The 13295-nt window shown below is 39.0% G+C and overlaps 1 protein-coding gene across 3 annotated transcripts in view; it reads right to left on the bottom strand.

The window, feature by feature from the left end:
* Positions 1-7002: 7002 nt before the first annotated feature.
* Positions 7003-13295, bottom strand: part of PSTPIP2 (proline-serine-threonine phosphatase interacting protein 2) — an 83251-nt gene continuing 76958 nt past the window's right edge. For all 3 annotated transcript variants that reach the window (XM_079942753.1, XM_079942755.1, XM_079942754.1), the window contains 5 exons: positions 12592-12688; positions 12392-12473; positions 11121-11155; positions 10013-10070; positions 7003-8591 (listed from right to left, as the gene is read on the bottom strand). In XM_079942753.1, coding sequence (XP_079798879.1) covers positions 10021-10070; positions 11121-11155; positions 12392-12473; positions 12592-12688 — 264 coding nt within the window. In that variant the 3' untranslated portion in view covers positions 7003-8591; positions 10013-10020. The remainder of the gene's footprint in view (positions 8592-10012; positions 10071-11120; positions 11156-12391; positions 12474-12591; positions 12689-13295) is intronic.

The following is a 13295-nucleotide window of genomic DNA, read 5'->3' as shown; positions in this document are numbered from 1 at the left end:
AAGGAGTCTTTTGAAACATTTTTTTTCCTGATTGACACTCCCGTGAAGTTTTAATACCACAGATAAACTGTATTTCTGTTTATGTGCTTTATGTATAGCTGTGCTTTATACATAAGAAGAATAACATTTGTTTTGCCCATCAAGAACCAATTTTCACCCACTTGGGAGCAATACTGCCCCTGTTGAGAATGCATGCCTTACACTAAGAGCTTCACTTTACAGTGAAGGTGGTACAACAGTGGGCAAATGTCCATGTGCTCCACTTTGCCTGCTATATACCACATCACATAGAAGCTGCAGTCCTGATAGAATGTCAGAATGGCATTTTAAAGGTGGGGCAGCTTGAAGATAACTTGCAGCGTTAGGGTGCTGGCCTTAAAAATGAGGTACGGGTGTTTTTTTGTTTTGTTTTTATTTTATTAAAGTATAGTTGATTTACAATGTTGTGTTTAATTTCTGTTGTACAGAAAAGTGACTCAGTTATACATATATATATATTATTTTTCATGATGGTTTATCACAGGATATTGGATATAGCTCCCTGTGCTATACAGTAGCACCATGTTGCTTATCCATCCTATACATAATAGTTTATATCTGCTAATCCCAAACTTCCAATCCTTCCCTCCCCTCCCGCCCCCTTGGCAACCAAAAGTCTGTTCTCTATATCTGTGAGTCTGTTTTTGTTTTGTAGATATGTTCATTTGTGTCATATCTTAGATTCCATATATAAGTGCTTCCACATATGGTATTTGTCTTTCTCTTTCTGACTTACTTTGCTTAGTATGATAATCTCTAGGTCCATCCATGTTGCTGCGGATGGCATTATTTCATTCTCTTTAATGGCTGAGTAATATTCCACTGTGTGTGTGTGTGTCTGTGTGTGTGTGTGTGTGTGTATATATATATATATATATCACATTTTCTTTATCCGTTCGTCTGCTGATGGACACCTAGGTTGTTTCTATGTCTTGGCTATAGCAAATATTGTTCCTATAAACATAGGTGTGCATGTATCTTTTTGAATTATAGTTTTGTCTCTGTATATGACCAGAAGTGGATTTGCTGGATCATATGGCAACTCTATTTTTAGCTTTTTGAGGAACCTCCTTATTGTTTTCCATAGTGGCTGCACCAATTTACATTCCCACCAACAGTGTAGAAGGGTTCCTTTTTCTCCACACCCTCTCCAGTGTTTATTATTTGTAGACTTTTTTTTAATTGGGGTATAGTTGTTTCACAATGTTGTTAGTTTCTACTGGCGAAGTAGAGTTCCCTGTGCTATACAGCAGGTTCTCATTAGTTATCTATTTTATACATATTTGTGTATATATGTCGATCCCAATCTCGCAATTCATCCCACCCCCCCCCTTTCCCCCTTGGTGTCCATATGTTTGTTCTCTACATCTGTGTCTCTATTTCTGCCTTGCAAACTGGTTCATCTGTACCATTTTTCTAGATTCCACATATATGCATTAATATACAGTACTTGTTTTTCTCTTTATGACTTACTTCACTCTGTCTGACAGTCTTATTATTTGTAGACTTCTTTTCTTTTTTTTGCTGTGAGTTTGTCATATATGGCCTTTATTATGTTGAGGTAGGTTCCCTCTATGCCCACTTTTTGGAGAGTTTTTATCACAAATCGGTGTTGAATTTTGTCAACAGCTTTTTCTGCATCTATTGAGATGATCATATGTTTTTTTTTATTCTTCAATTTGTTAATATAGTGTATCACATTGATTGATTTGAGTATATTGAAGGATCCTTGCATCCCTGGGATAAATCCCACTTGATCATGGTGTATGATCCTTTTAATGTGTTGTTGGATTCTGTTTGCTAGTATTTTGTTGAGGATTTTTGCATCTATATTCATCAGTGATATTGGTTTGTAATTTTCTTTTTCTGCAGTATCTTTGTCTGGTTTTGGTATCAGGGTGATGGCGGCCTCATAGAATGAGTTTGGGAGTGTTCCTTCCTCTGCAATTTTTTGGAAGAGTTTGAGAAGGATGGGTGTTAGCTCTTCTCTAAATGTTTGATAGAATTCACCTGTGAAGCCACGTGGTCATGGACTTTTGTTTGTTGGAAGATTTTCAATCACAGTTTCAATTTCATTACTTGTGATTGGTCTGTTCAGATTTTCTTTCACTTCCTGGTTCAGTGTTGGAAGGTTATACCTTTCTAAGAATTTGTCCATTTCTTCCAGGTTGTCCTTTTAATTGGCATAGAGTTGCTTGTAGCATTCTCTTAGGATGCTTTGTATTTCCGCAGTGTCTGTTGTAACTTCTCTTTTTTCATTTCTAATTGTATTGAGTTCTCTCCCTCCTTTTCTTGATGAGTCTGGCTGAAGGTTTATCAATTTTATTTATCTTCTCAGAGAACCAGATTTTAGTTTTACTGATCTTTGCTATTGTTTTCTTTGTTTCTATTTCATTTATTTCTGCTCTGATCTTTATGATTTCTTTCTCTCTATGAACTTTGGGTTTTGTTTGTTCTTCTTTCTCTAGTCCGTTTGAGATTTTTCTTGTTTCTTGAGGTAGGATTTATTGCTACAAACTTCCCTCTTAAAACTGCTTTTGCTGCATCCCATAGGTTTGGGATTGTTGTGTTTTCATTGTCATTTGTCTCTAAGTACTTTTTGATTTCCTCTTTGTTTTCTTCAGTGACTTCTTGGTTATTTAGTAACGTATTGTTTAGCCTCCATGTGTTTGTGTTTTTTTACATTTTTTTCCCTGTAATTTATTTCTAATCTCATAGCGTTGTGGTTGGAAAAGATGCTTGATATGATTTCAATTTTCTTAAATTTATTGAGGCTTGATTTGTGACCCAAGATGTGATCTATCCTGGAGAATGTGCTGTTTTCAGATGGAATGTCCCATAAATATCAATTAAATCTATCTGGTCTATTGTGTCATTTGAAGCTTGTGTTTCCTTATTAATTTTCTGTCTGGATGATCTGTCCATTTGTGTAAGTGAGGTATTAAAGTCTCCCACTATTTTTGTGTTACTGTCGATTTCCTCTTTTATAGCTGTTAGCATTTGCCTTATGTATTGAGGTGTTCCTATTTGGGGTGCATATATATTTATAATTGTTATATCTTCTTCTTGGATTGATCCCTTGATCATTATGTAGTGTCCTTCCTTGTCTTTTGTAACATTCTTTATTTTAAAGTCTATTTTATCTGATATAAGTATTGCTACTCTAGCTTTGAGTTCCATTTGCATGGAATATCTTTTTCCATCCCCTCACTTTCTGTATGTGTCCCTAGGTCTGAATTGGGTCTCTTGTAGACAGCATATATATGGGTCTTGTTTCTGTATCCATTCAGCAAGCCTGTGTCTTTTGGTTGGAGCATTTAATCCATTCATATTTAAGTTAATTATTGATATGTATGTTCCTATTATCATTTTCTTGATTGTTTGGGGTTTGCTTTTGTAGGCCCTTTTATTCTCTTGTGTTTCCCACTCAGAGAAATTCCTTTAGCATTTGTTGTAGAGCTGGTTTGGTGGTGCTGAATTCTCTTAGCTTTTGCTTGTCTGTAAAGCTTTTGATTTCTCTGTCAAATCTGAATGAGATTCTTGCCGGGTAGAGTAATCTTGGTTGTAGGTTCTTCCCTTTCATCACCTTAAATACATCATGCCACTCCCTTCTGGCTTGTAGAGTTTCTGCTGAGAAATCAGCTGTTAACCTTTTGGGAGTTCCCTTGTATGTTGTTCATCATTTTTCCCTTGATGCTTTCAATAATTTTTCTTTGTCTTTCATTTTTACAAATTTGATTAATATGTGTCTCGGTGTGTTTCTCCTTGGGTTTATCCTGTATGGGACTTGCTGTGCTTACTGGACTTGGGTGGCTATTTTCCTTTCCCATGTTAGGGAAGTTTTCTATAATCTCTTCAACTATTTTCTCGGGTCCTTTCTCTCTCTCTTCTCCTTCTGGGACCCCTATAATGAGGATGTTGTTGCATTTAATGTTGCCCCAGAGGTCGCTTAGGCTGTCTTCATTTCTTTTCATTCTTTTTTCTTTATTCTGTTCCGTGGCAGTGAATTCCACCATTCTGTCTTCCAGGTCACTTATCCGTTCTTCTGTCTCAGTTATTCTGCTATTGATTCCTTCTTGTGTAATTTCCATTTCAGTTATTGTATTGTTCATCTCTGTTTGTTTGTTCTTTCATTCTTCTAGGACTTTGTTAAACATTTCTGGCATCTTCTCGATCTTTGCCTCCATTCTTTTTCCGAGGTCCTGGATCATCTTCACTATCATTATTCTGAATTCTTTTTCTGGAAGGTTGCCTATCTCCACTTCATTTAGTTGTTTATCTGGAGGTTTATCTTGTTCCTTCAACTGGTACATAGTCCTCTGCCTTTTCATTTTGTCTATCTTTCTATGAATGTGGTTTTCATTTCACAGGCAGCAGGATTGTAGTTCTTCTTGCTTCTGCTGTCTGCCCTCTATTTGTAGACTTTGTAATGATGGCCATTCTAACTGGTGTGAGGTGGTACCTCATTGTTGTTTTGGTTTGTTTTTCTCTAATAATTAGCAACGATAAGCGTCTTTTCATGTGCCTATTGGCCATCTGTACGTCTTCTTTGGAGAAATGTTTATTTCAGTCTTCTGCCCATTTTTTGATTGGGTTGTTTGTTTTTTTGCTATTGAACTGTAGGAGTTGTTTCTGTGTTTTGGAAATTAAGGCCTTGTCAGTCACATCGTTTGCAAATATTTTCTCCTAGCCTGTAGGGTGTCCCTTTGTTTTGTTTATTGGTTCCTTTGCTCTGCAAAACTCATAAGTTTGATTAGGTCTCATTTGTTTATTTTTCCATTTATTTTTATTGTGAGGTATGGTTTTATACGGTGCTTATATTGTCACAATATGGTACTACATGTTCTGACTCCATAAGATAGAAAACACAGGCCTGGGAACCAAGAGGTAAGACTGGCCTCTGTCACCATAGCTTACACTGACCCACTTGGGGAATTTGTGTCCCCATCCTTTCAACATTACGCTCTGCTGGACCAGAGCACCTGGCTCTAGGTGGTTGGCAGGGGATACATCTATCAATGGTCATAAAAAGAGTTCCACCAAAAGTACGGCTGATACCTGGTCATTTGGGGGTCCTCATGCCAGTAGACCAGCAAGCAAGGAAAGGAGTAACTATCTCGGCAGGAGAAGGTGATTACCATGAGGAAAGGTGGGCAAGGAAGAATGTATCTGGAACTCAGGAGTTTCAATGAGATGCCTCTTGGTGTTGCCATGCCTGGTAATAAACATAAATTGCCAATTTCAGCAGAATCTGACAAGAGCCTGTTAACCAGGGGCTAAGACCCCTCAGGGATGAGGGTCTGGGTTACCCCACCAGTCAAGCAACCTAGACAAGCAGAAGACTAGCCAATTGTGAAGGGACTATAGAATATGTGTGTATTAGTTTGATGAGGCTGCCATAGCAAAATACCACAGACTGAGTGGCTTAAACAATAGAAATTAATTTTCCTGCAGTTCTAGAGGCTGGAAGTCCAAGATGACAGTGCCAGCAGAATTGGTTTCCTCTGAGGCCTCTCTCTTTGGGTTGCAGATGTTCACCCTCTTGCTGCCTCTTCACACGGTCGTCCCTTTGTGCACACTCACTCCCAGTGTCTCTTCTTTTCCTACAAGGACACCAATCACACTGGATCAGAGCCCCACCCCAACGGCCTTACTTCAACTTAATCACCTCTTTAAAAGCCCTATCTCCAAAACGGTCACTGGGGTGCTGAGGGCTAGGACTTGAACATATGAATTTGGGGGAATACAACTCACTCCATAACAGGGTGGTAGAGGAAGGAGATGATGAATATCAGTTATAGACTCAGGACCATCTGTAGCAGCAGGGACTAGAGCTCGTCCTACTAAACTTCCTGGGGTGTGTGTGTGTGTCTTTTGGAAACTGGGACAAGTGGTGACAGGATGCAGTAAAGTGCAGGTGGGCATGGGTGGACCTGAGCCGTGCAGGGATCAGCACTGCCAGCACCCCATCCACTTCCCCTCACTACCTATCACTTCCTCACATGCCAGCCCAACTTGCAACTGCCAGGAACCATGTGAGGACTCTCGGCCTGCTGGAACCCACTCTGCTGGTGTTCATGGAAAGACAGAAATGCCAGGGAACCAACACCTCCTAGGAGCAGCCCTCTACCTGTGACTGGTGGGAGTTGGTGAATGACTATCCCAGCTCTCTCCCCTCAGGTGAGCTATTTCTGAGGTGTGGGTCCCACACTGTCACCCAAGAGTCCCAGCAGCTGAAGTTTATTGCCCACAGTGGTAACTTGCTTGATAATGAACATTTTTTTTTGCTTTCCTTCCCTTCGCTGTCTTACTTCCCCACTTCCATACTGGTGCATTCTGGGATCACACCCCAGAAAAAGTACCTGCATTCAAATCTTTATCCCAGGGTCTCCTTCTGCTGGAACCCAAATTAAGGTGCTGACAGTCTGCAGAACAGCTCATACTTACTAAATTCATCATGTAAACTTATTTGACTGGCTTCCCTTTACACTCCTACTTCTCTCTCAACTGGTTGTTTCTCTAGCTACGTTATCTTCTTCTAGGCCACTAGTTCTTTCATATTTACTACTATGTGTCAAGTTCTGGGGATGTAGCAGGAAAAACGATAAGAGGGACCCTGCTCTCATGGAGATTACAGTCTAGGAGGGAAGCCAGACTTTGAACAATTAATTTCAAGAGTGAATCCTGTAATAACAAGGAAAATGTGAGAGTGGGGAAGGAGACAGCAGCAGAATCCCACCAAGCCTGGAGGCAGGGAACATGCTTCCCCGAGGAAGGGACCCTGCATCTGGCACCTGAAGAGTTAGTAGGAAGTGGCTTGGTGCCAGTCTCCTCCTGGCTTCCCTGACCGGCAGTTTGTCCTTCTATGGTGGTCTAATGATAGCAAATGTAACAAGGGGTCAAATAGAGCTTGGAAGAGAGATACAATTAACACAAAAATGCAAAATAAATCCCAAATCACCAGGAACCTTTATTTTACTTCATATTGAACTGGAAGAGCAATAAAATAAAGATATTTTCAATTCTTAAGACATTTTTACATCAGTTACACTGACCAGTAGAGAGAAAATTGAAATCCCTATGGAATTGCTAACAATAAATAAAATACTTAAAAATAGAATGTTCTGAGTTCAAAGGAAAATTTCCTGAGCCTGTTCAATCTGGGGAAGTCAATGACCCTTTGCAAACTCCAGTTTTTCAAAAGGCTATCCAACTGATGCAAGCTGCTGGTTATGACAAGAAGCTGCCACTTTCAGCAGCACCTTATATGAAAAGGGGAAACAATCGATCTTCCTTCAGTCACTTTGTCCATAGTTCTGGGGAAGCTATGCACAGAGCAGAAAAGGAAGGTATCTGCTCTTTGTGGTACCAGAATTTCACAACATCCCAAATAAATGCCAGTGCTATTTTAACTTGTCATTAACTAAAATGTACCATTTGCTCAGTGTGCGAATATTAGACCAATCTCTCTGCTGTTTGTGGGTGACCAAAGGAAGACCCAAATATTTGTGAAAGGGTAAGATTGACACTTTAAAAATTCCAGGACCTAGCAAGGGAAAGATTCTCTGTGAAGACCAAAGATTGAGTAGTGGCTTTGTAGGTCTAAAATTCTCTTCAGGGATAAAGTCAAAATACCATGTTTCATTGATTCTAGGATATACTTTTTCCCCCACACTTTAGCATCTCAGATTCCAATGGGTTTGGCCATTAATTGTCACAAGTGTCAACTCCCCCACTGACTTTCTTAGTGGTATATAAAGTAAGGGGATGTTTTACAACGAATGGTTTCTTAGATTAGATTAAATATGGTGCTCTGTAGTTCAGTACACACAGTGAGCCATATAAAAATAAATCTGACATTTTAACCCTGGTAACTTTCCCAAGTGAAAAGATGCTGGCAAAAACATTTGGCGTCTTAAATTTCAACATGCGCATCACGGTCTCAGGAAGGGTTAGAAGGATGGTGATGTGGGATGAGCTTGTACTCTGCCTCTGCGTCTGTCCCTAGTCGGCTGAGAGAACTATAAGGAAATCGATTTCACACTTCTGGGACTCAATTCCTCATCTGTAAAATGAGAAAGTGTTATCAGATGGCCTCTAAATCTTCCAGCCAAAAAGGAAGGTGATTTTAAATCTTACACCACTGAGTATGTGCCACGCTGCCCCCAAAAGGCAAAGGAGCTTCTTGAGTTGCTGAGTTGCTGGCTCAGACTTCTCTGCAGCCATCCCTGCCCCAACTCCCAAGAGTCAAGGCTTCAAATCCACAGACTTTCTTGAATCAAGCAGAAAACACAATTCATTCACAACTTTAGTAACTTGATTGGAAAAGGATAATTCTTCAGTGTTGGGCAATTTGCAAACTTCTTTTAAAAACTGGAGAACTCTACTAGGTTAAGTTGAACTAAATGTCTACCATAAATTTTAAAACATCAAAAAATTATAGCAAGGGTTCACTTCAAAGTCTTCATGATTGACATAATTTCTACAGATTCTGCTGCTTTAAGTGTCTCCTTCCATGCCACAGAAGCGCCAACCACAGAAAGCTTTGTTTTCTGAAAGAAAATAATAAAGAAATTTCATTTGAATTAACTATTCATATCAGCACCCTGCTCCTACATTGAGATTTTATTCAACAAGAACAATGTGCTTGTCCAAGGAAAACAAACAGTGAGAAATGGGTATTCCAATTGATGAAAAATGGAATAAAAATGTTGCTTTATGATAAATAACACATACATTTATATTTTTATATACATATTTTTAATTCAAAAGTCATAATCTATCTTTACCTAAACATGTTAGAATTAAAAACAAGAATAGCAGCTAAAATCAACAATTGCAGAACAAATCACAAATTCCTAAAGATTCCTATTTAAATGTCAATTCCAAAGGTTCAAACTATTTTAAGTGCTGTGATGTCGCTTAACAAAGTTACTAATAAAGGTAGACTCCCTCTTTAAAATTCTCTTAAATTCAGTCAATTATACATGCTCGATTCCTACTCCTTGAGCTGGCACAGACACTAATGAGGCCCAATGAAATGACCAAACTTCAGTAAATGTGTTGGTATTGGCATCTTACATTCAAACAGCAGATTCTTGGGCTCTGAGGAACTACAGTTCCTGGCTCAAATGCTATTATTAAGCAACTAGAATATATGCTTTACCCAAATGGGTGAGGGAAAGAAAGGAAGGAAAAGAGAAACGAAAAGAAGAGAAGAGAAGGAAGAAAGTGGGGAGGGAAGAAGGGAAAAGAGAGGAGGAACAGGTGGGGAGGAATGAGAAAGAGAGAAAGGAAGGGAGGAAGAAAGGAAGGGAGGGAAATGAAGGGAGGGAGGGAGGGAAGGAAGAAGAGAGAGAGGAAAAAAGGAAGGTAAAAAATAAAAATAAACTCTTGGAGCTGCTGATGCCCCACCACATAGCCATCACTGCATGGTGTTCTGGAGAGCAGGTTCTACCTTTGAACACCACGTCACTTGATTTCCCACGTTCTTGCTCTACCTCCAAAATGAGCCGGGCCTCTTTCCATGAGAAAGAGAGAGGCTTATGAAATGAAGCAGACGTGATGACTAGCTGTAAAGACTACAATTTGTTTGTTGGTCAGAAAGGTATATATAGTTAGAGGATGAGGTTTTTTACGTCTTCAGTATCCACTATCTTTTGCAGCAAAGTTCCTTAAATATTATAAACACACTTCTTAAGCAATTTGAAGACTTACATGCAAATGTAAATCATACTTTCTGATTATTTCTGTCTAATCAAGAAAACCATGGTTTCTGTCCTAACAGCTAATTGGCCGTAAGTCACAAAGTGGGTGGTTTTAGAGGAGTGCAGGCAAGTAATGTTTGATGTGCCCACTTCCAAGCACTGGCATTGTTTGCCTGCAGTGATGTTATAAAGAAGCTTCAAAGACTTCAAAAATACAATCACCAGTCTAAACACAACTTGATTCTGTGAAGATGAAAGGTTCTTACCATTGATGTTACTGATAGATCAAACTGTAGTTATCAGGCAAAGAATAATCAGGGTCATCTGCAAAGGGCAAAACACAGAGCAACATTAGTTAACATTTTTTCATGATAATATATTAGCCCTTTTCAAATCAAGGCATCCCACTCAGAGTCTGGTGACTGCCATTTTGTAAGAAGAAAATATATCTGGCAACAAAACCTACAAATAATAGTCATAACTACAAGTCAGAAAACATATTGGAAATCCCTATTATGATTTCTTTGCCATTTTTCAACCATGCCCAGATAGCAGTCCCCACAGTAAAATCACCTTCAAAAATGGACAAAAGTAAGTCCCACAGTACCAAGTGGTAATTATAAGGTAATAAGAAATCAATTAACTTAAATCCTTATCTAGTTCAAAGATGTAATTTCAGCCACTAAATTTTTCAGTCACTAAATTTTTGCCAAGATGCTAAATGCAGCCCAAGATATCTCTTCCCTCTTCCTTTGAACATAGATAGGCATATCTTTCTTTTATTCAAATAATAGGTATTTGTTGAGCACCTACTATGTGCCCAATACTGTGTTATGTTTTGTGACTGATTCAGGAGAAAACAAAGTGCCTGCCCTCAAGGATCTTGTAATTATCCAGGGAATACAAATTAACAAAAAGCACTAAGTGTGTGGTTCTCCCAGAGGTATCATAGGAGTTCAGAGAGAAAAAGAGACCAGGGTGCTCAGTGAAAGATCCAATTATAGGCAGTGTACAAAATACATAATATTAGGTTACATGTTTCCAGACATCTTCTATAAATTACATTTCTGTGTAATCCAAAGGAAACTGTATCCCAGTTTTGCTGTTCTCATGGTCCAAGTTGAAATAATCTCTTAGTAAGAATGCCTTATAAGTTTCTTTTGGTACTTGAGTAGCTGAAATCTCTTAGATAAGCTATAAAATAGACCACGAATTACCAAATTCCACTCTGTGACAAACAGTATTATAGTTTCTAATAATAGGTTCATTCTCTTGGAAATTTGATTCTATTTATTCCCTTCTTTCCTTTTATTTCAAAATTCTAGCTACTCAACCTTAAATAAAAGCTGACCTAAGATTTCAAACAGTCTTTACCTGGTAAACTTTTAGGAATTGGGAGAGGTCTTCTCCTGTAAGAAATGAAAACCAAAATCTTTCAGATAAGTTCTTGTTATTTTTCTAATTTTCTACTTCACTCTACAAACACTGCATGCTAATCAGATGGGGTTTCTGCTCTGGAGGGTTAAGAAAAGTTCAGAGGAAGCAAAAGCTCTGCAGCGCTGACCTCCTGGATCCAGGCTGCAGACGTTACATTATTCTGGGGAGCGGGACGCACAGAGCCCTGCCCCGCAGCCCAGAAATCTCAGTCATGTGGGCAAGAGTTCCTGATCACCTTGATAGAAAAATGGGAAGTCAAACAGTTCCTACCTTGCTGTCAGGGTTAAAGGAACTAACTCAAAGTTACTGCTTTGAGCAGCGCTTGGCATTCTTAAACAGTGGTGATGAACTTGCACTTCCCCGTCAAACACTCCCTTATCTTTTTAAAAACTGGACTGAAAATTCAACAGCTTAGACTCCGAGGTGACTGTATGTGAAACAGAAGTTTCTCTTCCCTCAGGATCCTTTATATCAAGGCAGCAAACTTTTTCTGTAAAGGGCCAGATAGCAAATGATTTAGGCTTTTCTGGCCACACAGCATTTCTATCTCATCACTACTCAGCTCCAATGAGAAAGCAGCCGTAGACAGAATGGAAACAGATGAGTGCAGTCATCTTCTAACAAAGCTCTACATATGAACACTGATGTTTGCATTTCATGTAATTTTCACATGTCACAAAATAGTATCCTTTCAATTCTTTTCAACCATTTAAAAACATGAAAACTATTCTTAACTTGCAGGCCCTACCAAAACAGGTAGGTCAGATTTGACTCACAGGGGGCCAGAGTTTTCCAACTCTTGCTTTCTACAAGAAAGGTATAGGATTCATGCATGAGTAATAATAATTACACTCAAGCATGATACAATCCCCCTCGAACTATGACTAGTACAACCCATTTAACATTTGTCCTAAAAATGCTATTGCCAAAAACCTAGCACTCACTAAGCAAATGCAATGGTAGAGATATGTTCTGATTCTAATACGTCCGTATTAGAATTGGAACACTAAAAATAAAAATGTTCTTTAGAAGTACTTTTCTTTTCTTTTTTTTTTTTTTTGGCCACACTGCGGCATGTGGGATCTTAGTTCCCTGACCAGGGATCGAACCCGCGCCCCCTGCAGTGGAAGAACAAAGTCTTAACCACTGGTCTGCCAGGGAAGTCCCCAAAAGTACTTTTCTACATGTGAAAGAAAGCTGGATATTACCTTGCCAAGTCAGACCCTGTAGCCTTTCCTGGTGGGGCAGCATTCTTCTGGGGGCAGTAGAAATTCTCATACATGATGGGTGCTAGGAATGATCAAGACGTAAAACATTAAGAGGCTGATGACTTCCATTCTCAATGATCTGTGACAAGAAAGACTAATAGAATTGCTTAATTAACCCCCCACCCTACAGCTCCATTCACCTGGTGGAGTCTGTCCAGTTTTGCGCTGATTCACAAAGTACTCAATGTCCTTCTCAATGCTGCACATTTCTAAACTCTTACGGACTTCTTCATACATCTAACAAAAAGAAGATAAATCAAGGTAGAGGTATATGTCCATAAAAATGGTGACACAGCTTATTAAAATAGGAGGTTTGATGAATGGCTGTTTTCCAAATTTTGCTTTGAAAAGAAAAAAGAAGACATTCCCAAGTCCTGGACTCAAATAAAGGGATTTCTCTGATGCATATCTGCATTTAAATTTTTTTTAAAGATGACAAAAAAATATAGATTTTTTTTTTTTGTAGCAGCACAGAAACCTTGGTGGGAAGATTTTTTTTTTTAACTACTGATGGGACAAAGAAAATAGATACCAAGTCCCATGACCAATTCTACACACAAATGCAAAGACAATTGGAGAAAAGTTCTTCCAGTCAATCCTACTTGTTTTCTGGGTGTTTAATTATTCTTCTAAAGTGAATGTCCCATCTAAGCGAGGGTGGCTATTTCTTAGGAAAGAAAGTGGTGATAATTTGATTCATGTCCCCCTGAGACCTGGGAACCCATGACAATTGCTGTGTACAAGTTAAATCTGGATCACTAATGGCCCTGGAACACTGCTGAAGTAAATCCTGAGCCCTGGAGTGACCGTTAGCCCGGGCATGGCTCAGTCTGCTAGTCCTTGG

This window comes from Stenella coeruleoalba (assembly GCF_951394435.1).
Source record: "Stenella coeruleoalba genome assembly, chromosome: 14".
NCBI lineage: Eukaryota > Metazoa > Chordata > Mammalia > Artiodactyla > Delphinidae > Stenella > Stenella coeruleoalba.
This window is presented reverse-complemented; position numbering and strand designations above follow the sequence as displayed.